This window comes from Chiloscyllium plagiosum, unplaced genomic scaffold (assembly GCF_037043375.1).
Source record: "Chiloscyllium plagiosum isolate Xiang-an unplaced genomic scaffold, Cpla_swu_hap1 HiC_scaffold_27, whole genome shotgun sequence".
NCBI lineage: Eukaryota > Metazoa > Chordata > Chondrichthyes > Orectolobiformes > Hemiscylliidae > Chiloscyllium > Chiloscyllium plagiosum.
The window spans coordinates 5,756,751-5,769,340 of record NW_028270165.1 but is presented as its reverse complement, the minus strand read 5'-3'; the positions used below and the strand labels follow the sequence as shown (position 1 = coordinate 5,769,340).

General features: G+C 46.2%; 1 protein-coding gene across 1 annotated transcript; it reads right to left on the bottom strand.

The window, feature by feature from the left end:
- Nucleotides 1-451: 451 nt before the first annotated feature.
- Nucleotides 452-12,127, bottom strand: LOC148142941 (uncharacterized). The gene is made up of 2 exons (XM_087973889.1): nt 12,036-12,127; nt 452-6,026 (listed from the first exon to the last, which is right to left on the bottom strand). The coding sequence occupies exon 2, from the start codon at nt 5,651-5,653 to the stop codon at nt 4,517-4,519; it is 1,137 nt and encodes a 378-aa protein (XP_087830015.1). The 5' UTR covers nt 5,654-6,026; nt 12,036-12,127; the 3' UTR covers nt 452-4,516.
- Nucleotides 12,128-12,590: the final 463 nt, after the last annotated feature.

The window sequence follows — 12,590 nt, the reverse complement described above, 5'->3', positions numbered from 1 at the left end:
AGATCCCTCTGTTCCTCCACCTAACTAAGAACCCTACCATTAACCCTGTATTCCGCATTCTTATTTGTTCTTCCAAAATGGACAACCTCACACTTGGCAGGGTTGAACTCCATCTGCCACTCCTCAGCCCAGCTCTGCATCATATCTAAGTCCCTCTGCAGCCGACAACAGCCCTCCTCACTGTCCACAACTCCACCTATCTTCGTATTATCTGCAAATTTACTGACCCACCCTTCGACTCCCTCATCTAAGTCATTAATAAAAATTACAAACAGCAGAGGACCCAGAACTGATCCCTGCGGAACTCCACTTGTAACTGGGCTCCAGGCTGAATATTTACCATCTACCACCACTCTCTGCCTTCGACCGGTTAGCCAGTTTTCTATCCAATTGGCCAAATTTCCCTCTATCCCATGCCTCCTGACTTTCCGCATAAGCCTACCATGGGGAACCTTATCAAATGCCTTACTAAAATCCATGTACACTACATCCACTGCTCTTCCCTCATCCACATGCTTGGTCACCTCCTCGAAGAATTCAATAAGACTTGTAAGGCAAGACCTACCCTTCACAAATCCGTGCTGGCTGTCCCTAATCAAGCAGTGTCTTTCCAGATACTCATAAATCCTATCCCTCAGTACCCTTTCCATTACTTTGCCTACCACAGAAGTAAGACTAACAGACCTGTAATTCCCGGGGTTATCCCTATTCCCTTTTTTGAACAGGGGCACAACATTCGCTACTCTCCAGTCCCCTGGTACCACCCCCGTTGCCAGTGAAGACGAGAAGATCATTGCCAACGGTACTGCAATTTCCTCTCTTGCTTCCCACATAATCCTAGGATATATCCCGTCAGGCCCGGGGGACTTGTCTATCCTCAAGTTGTTCAAAATGTCCAACACATCTTCCTTCCTAACAGGTATCTCTTCTAGCTTACCAGTCCATTTCACACTCTCCTCTTCTACAATACGGTCCCTCTCGTTCGTAAATACTGAAGAGAAGTACTTGTTCAAGACCTCTCCTATCTCTTCCGACTCAATACACAGTCTCCCACTACTGTCCTTGATCGGACCTACCCTCGATCTCCCAGAAATTACTTGCCCTGAAAAAAATCCAGCAGTAAAATGATTATGGAGCTATCAGTAAAAATGTCTCAGTTGGGGTGTCCAAGGTTAGAAATGGAAAAACATCTCTCTTCAAGGTTACAGTTCAATTTGCCCTTTCAGCGTTCCTTGAAATTAAGGTGTTCCATCATAGTGTTTAATTATGATCCATTAAAAGCAGTATCTACTCTCATCTGAGTGCAGAACCAACTCAACTGACTGAACAAGCAAAACAACTTTTCTATATGCACTTTAGATGTGACATCCTCTCCCTCTCTCTCTCTCTCTCTGTTGACCCAACAGGATGACCAGGGCTAAAGAGTAACGATTGCTGATCTACAGTTTGCTTCTGCTGGTTAACATAAGCATTTAATAACTGCCAGTCTGGTCATCCCCAAAGTCAAAGAACAGACTGTTCACCTGTGCCTGCGCAGAGGATAAATTTCACTTGGAACAGATCACAAAATGACAACTGTTACCAGTCCCACAACTCATGAGTTTCCATGGACAAAGTTAAAAATCGCACAACACCAGGTTATAATCCAACAGATTTGTTTGGAAGCACTACCTTTTGGAGCACTGCTCCTTCATCAGGTGGTTGTGGAGAATGAGATCATGGTCACGGAATTTATAGTCAAAGGAGTCAAGTATTATGGAAATGTGATACATTAAACAATTTTAGATTAAATCTTTCATCTTTTAGAATGGGTTTCTGCTCTTTGGTATGTTAATCCCAGAATTTGGTTTTAATTACCTTCTCAAGAATGCCATTGAAATGCAGAGCTTTTTGAACAGAGGTGTGAATTCTGTTTGTGTCCCAATGTCCAGTCAGACTGACATTTTTCTTAGAAAAGCTCTGTACTTAGATTACATTCTTGAGAAGGTAAATTATAGATTAGGGTGGATTGGCAGTGCTAAATTACCCACAGTGCCCAGAGATGTGCAGGTTCGGGTGGATTAGCCATGGAAAATATGGAGTAAGGGGGTGTGTATGGATGGGATGCAGTATGGAGGGCCAATGTGGAATAGATGGGCCGAATGGTCTGCTTTCACATTGTCAGGATTCTGTGACCCTCCCCAACAAAGGCACATTTTATCTGCATCTATCCTTTCAAACCCCTTTCAGAATTCTACTGGTTTCACTTCTGATTCAGAGAGATATACAGCACAGAAACAGACCCTTTGGTCCAAATCATCCATGGATTCTCAAAGTGAACTCGTCCCACTTGCCTGTATTTGGCCCATAATCCTCTAAACCTTTCTTTTCATGTACCCATCGAAATGTAATTTAAACGCTGTAACTGTCCCTGCATCTCCCACTTCCTCAGCAAGTTCATTCCTCATGTAAACCACCCTCTGTCAAAACGTTGCTCCCCAGTTCCTTTTACACCTCTCTTTTCACCTTAAAAAAATTCCTCCCACCTTTGAGCTCCCCTACACTAAGAAGACCCTTTCTATTCACCTTACCTCCACTCCATGATTTTATAAATCTCAGTGAGCGCACCCCTCAACCTCCTGTGTTCTCATGAAAAAAGTCCCAGCCTCTCCTTGCAACTGAAACCCTCCAGTCCTGGTAAATCTTTACCAAACCCTCTCTAATAGTATTCTTCCTCTTACAGGGTCACCCAGAGCTGTACTCAGTACCCGGAAAGTGGCCTCACCAACATTCTGTACCTCAACAAGATGTCCCAACTCAATGGTGTGAACAGTGGAGGCAATGCTGCTGCATGCCTTCTTAACCTCCCTGTCTAGCAATGATGCAACTTTCAAAGAACTATGTACCCTAACTCCCCCAGTGTCTCTGTTTTACAACATGACCCAGGGCCCTACCATTAACTGTACAAGTCCTGCCCTTCCTTGTTTTAGCAAAACGCAACTGCTCGCTTTTATTCATACCTCTCTCATACACACGCTCCCTCTCTCAGTCACATACATGTACACACACCCCACCCCCTCGAACACTCTCTCAGGCTTATACTCCATCACACTCACACTCTACCAAATGTTCACACAGTCTTACGCACACTCGCATGCACAAACTGACATGCACACAATCACACTCTCATGCACACATATGCACAACGCTATGGGGTGAATTTGGCAGAATTATATTTGCAGATACATTCAATTTTGCTCAACAAGCACAGAATCTTATAAATTCCTACTTTGGAAATAGAACCAGTCTGATTCAAGATTGGGATACTGATAGACTCGAAGCTCACACCTGTAATGCATTGTCTGAGCTAAGATATCACTTTTTAAAAAAAAACCATAAGTCATCTCAAGACTATGACTTAAAAGTAGTTCTGGGATTTACGTATTAACGAACTAAAACCTGCAACCCATTCTAAAAGATGAATGGCTTTTAACAGCACTCTAGGTTTGTTCAATATATCCTATTAGTTGCATGACACTGTGATTTTTGCAATAAAATATGTGTCTTATGATCCTGCTCCACAGCTACCTGATGAAGGAGCAGCGCTCCGAAAGTTAGTGCTTCCAAAGAAACCAGTTGGACTATAACCTGGTGTTGTGTGATTTTTAACTTTATCCACCCCAGTCCAATGCTGGCATCTCCACATCATATCTCGCGAACACAGCCCACACCTTGGTGCTGCCAGTAAGCTTTACAATGCCGATGAAACGACGCACTCTACACTCCTGAAAAATTTACAATTTCTAACGATACTCATTTACTGCTCCATCTGACACACGACATTGGAAACTTAGTGCAGGAGGCTGAGAGAAATGAGCAGCTTTAAAACAAAAACCTGTTGGAGCTCAAAGCTTTCAGAGTCTGAGCCCAGCAGTAAGTTCAGGTTACCTTTATTGTGACCCAACTTTGTGACAGCTCCAGATCACCTCAGCAAAAAGGTGTTGAAAAAGTAGCTGCTTTTTAAACAGCTCAAGGTCAAAGCACCCCACCCCACCACCACCACCCCACTTTCTTTACTACTGGTCACCACTGACTTGTCCCTTTGTAATTGGATCCTTGGCACAGCCTTAACCCGGAGGAAGTATTGCTTCACTCAGCAATTTCAACCCAGACCCTGTATCCAAGTAAGTCTCTCCCCGCCCATCTGCCGGGAGGGAAAGAAGTGGGGGGAAGCAGATGGAGTCAACCACACTGCTGTCGGTCTGCAGTCACGTGTAGGCCAGACCGGGTAAAGGATGCAGCTGGGACGACTGAGTGAATTCTTTGCCACAACAGCAGTTTCCTTCCCTAAAAAGGACGTGACTGAATCAGAATGGGGCTACCCCCCCATCCCGCCCGATGGTTTCATTGTTAGATTCTGACCTCCAGATTTCTGACCGAATTCCAAATCCGCCATCTGCTGCGGTGGGATTCAAACCTGGGAGTTCCAGAACTGGGTTGGTAGCCCAGTCCATAATGGCACTCGACAGTCGCTCCTTCAATCCCCCTGCGATGGCACGTGAACTCCTTGGTGCCTCCGCAGGGTGGCTGCCCGGGTAAAGCCCTTCCCACATTCGGGACAGCTGAAGGGCCTCTCCCCCGTGTGGACCCGCCGATGCTTCACCAGAGCGGAGGAATCGCTAAAGGCCTTCCCACATTCGGGGCAGGTGAATGGCCTCTCCCCCGTGTGGACCCGCTGGTGCTTCAGCAGGTCAGAGGAATTGCTGAAGGCCTTCCCACACTTGGGGCAGGGGAATGGCCTCTTCCCCGTGTGAACCCGCTGGTGTTTCAGTAGGGTGGAGGAATCGCTGAAGGCATTCCCACACTTGGGACAGATGAAGGGCTTCTCCCCGGTGTGGACCCGCTGGTGCGTGCGCAAGTTGGCCTTCTGAGTGAATCCCTTCCCACACTCAGGGCAGCAGAAAGGCTTCTCACCTATGTGGATCCGCTGGTGGATCAGCAGGACCGACGCCTGGGTAAAGCTTTTCCCACACTCGGGGCAGCTGAAGGGCCTCTCCCCTGTGTGGACCCGCTGGTGCTTCAGCAGGGAGGAGGAATTGCTGAAGAGCTTGCCACACTCTGTGCAGGGGAAAGGCCTCTCCTGCGTGTGGACCCACTTGTGGGTCTGAAGGGCAGAGGAATCGTTGAAGGCCTTCCCACACTCGGGGCAGCTGAAAGGCTTCTCCCCCGTGTGGACCTGCTGGTGCGTCCGCAACTTGCCCTCCTGAGTGAATCTCTTCCTGCACTCGGAACAAGGGAATGGCCTCTCCCCAGTGTGGACCCGCCAGTGGGTCAGTAGGGTGGAGGAGGTGCTGAAGGCCTTCCCACACACAGTGCAGGAGAATGGCCTCTCCCCCGTGTGGACCCGCCTGTGGGTCTTCAGGTCAGAAGAATAGCTGAAGTCCTTCCCACACTCGGGGCAGCTGAAGGGCCTCTCCCCGGTGTGGACCCATCGGTGCCTCAGTAGGGCGGAGGAATTGCTGAAGGCCCTCCCACACCTGGGGCAGGTGAATGGCCTCTCTCCGGTGTGACTGCGCCGATGAATCTCCAGGGCAGATGGAGCACGGAAGCCTTTCCCGCAGTCGCCACACTTCCACGATTCCTCCACGGGGTGGGATTCCTCAGGTTTCTCCATGGCCGAAGCTTCAGCTGTACACAAATTCGTGTAGTGCCCCTCCTCACCGTGAATTCCTCTTTCCAGGCCGGACAAGTATTTCTGGCTCCACGCTCAGTGCGCTGCCAACAGTAGGGTCACTCACCCAGACCCACTGATGCTGAAAATGTACTCAAACAGGAACCAAAAAGCTTTGCTCCTTCTCACAGAATCACAGTCAAACATTGTTGCAGTCAGACATTGAAAACAAAGTGAGGACTGTAGTTACTGGACAGTCAGTGCTGGAAAAGCACAGCTGGTCAGACAGCATCTGAGGAGCAGGAGCGTCGACGTTTCAGGCATAAGCCCTTCATCTGTAAATTTTGAAACTTCTGTCCTCAGATCGCCAAATACTCTGTAAAAAGAGATTACAAAAGTGATCAGTGTCAGTCCAGGGTAGAAATTCAGAACAAGCATTTCTACTTTCTTTTCTTTAGTTATTCCACAAAATTGAAAGCACCATCTTACTCTCTCTCTCTCGGTTCTCACATTAACGCCCCTAGGAAGTGGGGGGAAAGGAGACATCAAAGCATTAACACCGACACCAGAGAGAAACTGTACATATGTTAGGAGTAAGCCAGAGTCATAGAGATACTCAGCACAGAAACAGACCCTTCGGTCAATCTCTTCCGTGCCAACCTGATACCCAAAATCAATCTAGTCCCATTTGTCAGTACTTGGCCCATATCCCTCTGAACCCTTCCTATTCAAACACCCATCCAGATGCCAGCATCCACCATTTCCTCTGGCTGCTCATTCCTTACACACATCACATTCTGCATGAAAAAGTTGCCCCTTAGGTCCCTTTTAAATCTTCCCCCCACCTTAAACCTATTACCTTCTGTTTCTGGACTCCCCCATCCCAAGGAAAAACCCTTGTATATTTACCCTATTCATGCCCCTCATGCTTTTCTAGAAGTCTATAAGGTCACCCCTAAGTCTCTGGCGCGGAAGGGAAAACAGCCCCATCCCATCCCTCCTCACCCGGGTAATTAAGACACATTCCTGAGTTTGCAGAGTCTGCCCCCTCCCTGGAATCACTCCAGTTGCTTCAAGTGAACAGATTTTACCCCCACTCCCTCCCAGGATGGAGGGTTGCCCAGAGGGAGGGAGTTTCACTCTGAAACGGACAGGGCCACTTCCGCGTTATGACATCATAGATGAAGCGAGGGGGCGTGGAAAGACCGACAACAGCTCCGCCCACTGCGCCTGCGCTGCCCTGCAGTTTGCAATTGGGTAATCCCTTCCTTTCAGAGAATTCCCAGAGTGTGGAAGCAGGCCACTCGGCCCAAGGAGTCCATACCGACCCTCAGAAGGGTAACCCACCTACACCCATCCCCCTATTGCCCTGACTAATGCACCTAACGTGCACATCCCTGAGCACTACAGGTAATTTAGCTTGGCCAATCCAACCTAACCTGGACAAAGTTAAAAATCAAACACCCAACAGGTTGATTTGGAAGGACTGGTGTTAACAGCACTGCTCCTTCATCAGGTGGTTGTGGAGAATAAGATCATAAGGCACAGAATTCATGGAAAAACATTACAGTGTCCTGCCACTGAAATGATATCTCGAATAGACCTGGATTAAGTCTTTCATCGTTTAGAATGGGTTGCAGGTATCAATAATCTGTAAATCCTAGAACTTCCTGTCAGTTACGTGTGTGCATGCATGCATGAGGGAGAGAAAAAGTCTCTTTCTGTGCCGTATATCTCTATGTCTATTTGATAACAAATGCTTTATTTACGTTGGTGTAAATATTGTTGTAAATCATAGCTGGGTGATAATAGTTAGATGTAAGGGAGAGAGTATTCCTCAAGAATCCTGAGAAAGCTCTATTTCTGGTTTACTTCCTAATGAACAAACATTTGGGGGTAGCATGGTGGCTCAGTGGTTAGTACTGCTACCTCACAGCAATAGGGACCTGGGTTTGATTCTGTGTGGAGTTTGCACATTCTCCCCGGGTCTGAGTGGGTTTCCACCGAGTGCTCCTGTTTCCTCCCACAGTCCAAAGTTGCGCAGGTCAGGTGAATTCGTCATGCTAAATCGCCCATAATGTTAGGTGCATTAGATAGGGGTAAATGTAGGGGAATGGGTCTGGGTGGGTTACTCTTCGGAGGGTCAGTGTGGACTTTTTGGGTGGAAGGGCCTGTTTCCATACTATAGGAATCTAATCTAATTAAGCACGAGCACCAATATATTTAACTTTGTTTCATTTTTCTTGTTTGATTCCATGCTATGACTACACTCTTGTGTCTGATTGGTTTGAGAGACTGGGAGATTGTGGGCTGGGTCTCAATTCACAATGTTTTATTGTTCCAGAAGGTGTAAAGGGGTGGGGGTGGGGTGAAAGCTTCAGCAGAAATCCAGCAGAGCTGAGAGCAGACTCACATTTTACTCTGTTGGAACAGGAAAATCAACAGAGGACATAGAAACCAGGACCTGAAATCCGAGCTGACACCAGATTACCCTGTGATCAGTGCTTTCATTAGCACCTCTCCCATTCTCTTACTTTCCATTTGACTACCCCCCTCAATTTTCAGGATCCAATCCTTGTTATCCTGAAGCCATGTCTCCATTAGGAGTCACAGATCATAATTATTCTCTTCAATGTGTGCAGTCAATTCATTCGCTTTTGTTACAATGCAGCACACATTCAGACACACCATTTTTAGTTTCCATTTTTGTGATCTTTAGAATCCAGTTTTGATTGCTGGTATATTTACTCTCCTTGTCCCTTTCTATCATTCTCTGATGTTAATTCTCCAGATCACGACATTGCTCACTGGCCTTGATTTGGATTGGCCATGCTAAATTGCTCAAAGTGTCCAGGGATGTGCAGGTTCGGTGGGTTAGCCATGGGAAATGCAGGGTTATAGTTCCATAGTAATAGAAGCAGGAGTAGGCCATTGGCTCATCGAGCCTGCTCTGCCATTCATTAAGCTCATGACTGACCTATCCATCGTCTCAGCTACTCCTACCTCCATTGTCCCAACTCCCCTTAATTCCCCTACCATTGCAAAAACCCATCCAACTGTGTCTTGAATATACTTAATGAAGCTGCCTCTCCTGATTCCTTGGCAGAAAATTCCATAGATTCACTACTCTCCAGGAAAAGCAGTTCCTCCTCATCTCTGTCCTAAATCTATTCCCCCTATTGAGTCAGAGTCTCATCTACCAGCAGAAATGACTGGATAGAGTAGGGCTTCATCCCCACAGTTCAATGAATTCTCACTTTCCAAGATGTATTCACTCATTCAGTTGCTGTCTCACAAATAAAAGATTTAATTGCAACTTCTTCTGTTCCCAGACAAGGCAAAACATCTTTGAAAGCTGCTCTGAAAGTCCAGTCTTCACAACCACACGTCTGCTTTCACTGAAGATGATTAGAGTCATACAGCACAGAAACAGACCCTTCAACCCAACTCATCTGTGCCAACAAGAAATCCTAAATTAATCTAAATCATTTGCCAGCATTTGGCCCATATCCCCCTAAACCCTTCCACTTCATATTCCCATCCAGATGCCTTTGAAATTTTGTAGTAATTGTATCAGACTCCATCACCCTCTGTGAAAACGTTGCTCCTCTGGTCCCTTTTAAATCATTCCCTCTCACCGCAAACATATGCTGTCTAGTTTTGGACTCCCCTATCCTGGGTACTCACCCTATCCTGCCCCTTATAAACATCTATAAGGTCACCCCTCAACCTCCAGTGCTCCACGGAAAATTTTCACCGGCCTATTTAACCTCTTTCTGTGTCTTAGACACTCCAACTCTGGCAACAGCCTTGAAAAACCTTTTTGAACCCTTTCAAGGTTTCACAACATCTTTCCTGTAGCAGGGAGACCAGAACTGAACACAGTATTCTAAAAGTGGCCTAACCAATGTCCTGTACAGCCACTCCATGACCTCCTAAGACTCACTTTTAAGGAACCATGAACCTGCACTCCAAGATCTCTCTGTTCTGTGACACTCCCCTTAACTGTGCCAGTCCTGCCTGGATTGCTTGACCAAAATGCAACACCTCATATTTCTCTAAATTAAACTCCATCTGCCACTCCTCGGTCCATTGGCCCATCTGATCAATTCTAATTTACAGCAAACTCTTTTGCCTCTCTTATTCCCTGCAAGCTGAAAATCTCCATCTCACACACTCTCCCTCCAATCTCACTTTGCTGAACCTAATCCCTGCCGTACCTCATCCTGAAGGGTCTGGTTCATGCTGATTAACAGGTGGCACAAAGGTAGTTCCGTTTTTGACTAAAAGCTTTTCCCTGGCTCAAGGAGACTCTGTCCATGACTTTTTTCAGAGAGGTAATAAACCGGCCGGGTTCTGATCAGTCTAGTTTGAACGTGGATGAAACGGATTTTGAAAGGCCTTTTGTTGATATGTAAACAGGTGTGACTTCAGGCCAAATTGGTCATGTTTTAGAAGTGACCTGTATAAAGAAAGGGGAGTGAGCTGAGCAGTTTTAGTTCAGTATTGAACTGGTTGGCAGTTCAACAGGGAGCTATGTGGAAACTCTCTCTCTTTTCCACCCCTCAACTTCAACCTATAAGCATGCGTTCCATTTATACTGGTTTTCAAAGGGAGTTGGCTTATTGGGACTGTTGTGTATATTCAGAACAGCATAACTGAGTCTAGTTGGCAAGGTTGAGTTCTGTAGGGGTTCTTTATTCTGATCTTTATGTTTCATTGTGTTATTTTGTGAATAAATTTTTGTCTGTTTTAAAATCTCATAGTCAACCGAGCTAACCTACTCCAGGTAATTTTCACTGTGCACTTACCAAATCAAATTGCAATGTTATGGTCTGGGGCTGCCTGCTTAAGAATGTTTTGAGTGGTCTGGCTTAGTCCATAACACAGGCCCACACTCACACTCAGGGGAGATATAATTGAAACATACAGAACATTGAAAGGCCTAAACAAAGTGGGCATTGGGAAGATGTTTCCATTGGTGGGCGAGACCAGAACCTGAAAGAGACTAGAAAAGGGAAGACCTTTTAGAAGGGAGATAAGGAGAAACTTTTCAGCCAGAGAGTGGTGAATCTGTGGAATTTATTGCAACATGAGGCTGTGGAGGCTAGGTCACTGAGGGTATTTAAAACTGAGATAGATAGGTTCTTGAGTATCAAGGGGATCAAGGGTTACGGGGAGGAAGTGGGAGAATGAGGTTGAGAAACTTATCAACCACGGTTGTGTGGTATGAGTAGACCTGATGTGCTGAATGATCTAATTTCTGCTCCTATGTTTTATGGTCTCTTGCTGTCTTGGACACAGTGTGAGAGAATTGGGAGCAGGAGTAGCCATTTGGTCTTTTGAGCATGCAGCAGCACCGAACAGATCATAACTGGATATGAATATACCGACATCGAAGTGGATAGGCTGGGACTTGTTTCACAGGAGCACAGGAAGTTGAGAAGTTTATAAAACCAAGAGGGATGTCAATGAGGTGAGTGGCTGGTGCTGTTTCCTTCAGATGGGGGTTTCAAGATTAGGGAGCAAACTTTTAAGGAGAGAGGAGAAAGATTTTAAAAAGACATGAGGAACACCTTTTTTTGAAAGAGAGTGGTTTGTGTGTAGAATCAATATCCTAAGGAAGTGGTGGATATAGGTACATTTAAAAGACATTTGGGTAAGTACATGAGTAGGAAAGGTTCAGAGGGATATGGGCCAAACTACATGGGTCTAGTTTAGTTTGTGAATATATTCAGCATGGACTAGTTGGGCTGAAGTGTCTGTTTCTGTGCTGTATGACTCTGTAACTGTTCTGTACTGGTCTTAAAACCATTATTTTTGCCTTCCCCATCACCATCGACTTTTTTGTTGTTCAGAAATCAGATGAACGCAGGCTTGAATATATTCAATGGCTGCCTGATCACAGAAAGCAATCCCAACTTCTGAACTCTTGCTAATATACCACTTGCCTTGCTGATTGCCAGTCTGACAACTGGCAGTGACTGGTGTGGAAGGATGTTGAGGCCCCTTTGTACATCCACACATCATTCCTGACGACGGTCTCGTGTCCAAATCACCAACAATCCTGGTCCTCGGATGCTGCCTGACCTGCTGTGCTTTTCCAGCACCACACCTTTCGACTCTAATCTCCAGCATGTGCAGTCCTCACTTTGTCCACATCCCACTATATCACCATTTAAACAATGGACCTTTTTTCTGCATTTTCTTCCACAGCAAAAGCAAAATCATCACATTGTGGTAATGCATTTGCCAATGAGGACACAGACCTGGACCAACGTGTGCAGAGCCTGTTCCCCCAACCCCCGATTCACCCCATTTCCTTTCAGTTGCTGCAAGTCAACAACTGAATCTCAGAATTTAGAAAAGAGAGTGCCGTACTCACAGATGTTGGACAGAGGAAGGAGGTTGCAGTATGGGGTGAAGTTCAATCTTTATTCAGAGAGAGAGAGGAGCAACAACAGCAACTTCCGAAGCTCATGTTCCAACTTCCGCATTCAGACAATAGGGGCGCTCTGATTGGCAGGAGGACCAGTCTCTTTCCGGTCCTCCAGTGCCTCCTATTGGTCCATCAAAAGAAGGGCGCGAGCCGCGTGCGCGGACACCGAGCTGCTGGCGCAGTTTTCTTGCTGACTCCGAGGAGCATGCGCAGTGCTTGCTGCCACAGAGACGCTGGAGACCCTGGGAGGTGGTATTTTTGACAGATTTGAAGTGTCCAATTGTCAATAGGAGAAAAAAGGCTGGAGCCACTTTCTTTGCCCCATCTGTGGCTCGACTTCTTAGCCCTTTTACATTTGTTTGGCTGCTCAACTTTTGAATATCTTTTCCCCAGGGTTGGTGGTCCTAAACTAGAGGATAAGTGGGGAAAATTTGAGGGACTTCGGATTAGAAAGAAAAACAGTGTGAAAGTTAATTGTCCTTAAGAAATACCCTCCCTTAC

Bases quoted from the DNA above. Each gene is read 5' to 3' on its own strand.
- LOC148142941 (XM_087973889.1), bottom strand. From the start codon at position 5,653: ATGGAGAAACCTGAGGAATCCCACCCCGTGGAGGAATCGTGGAAGTGT.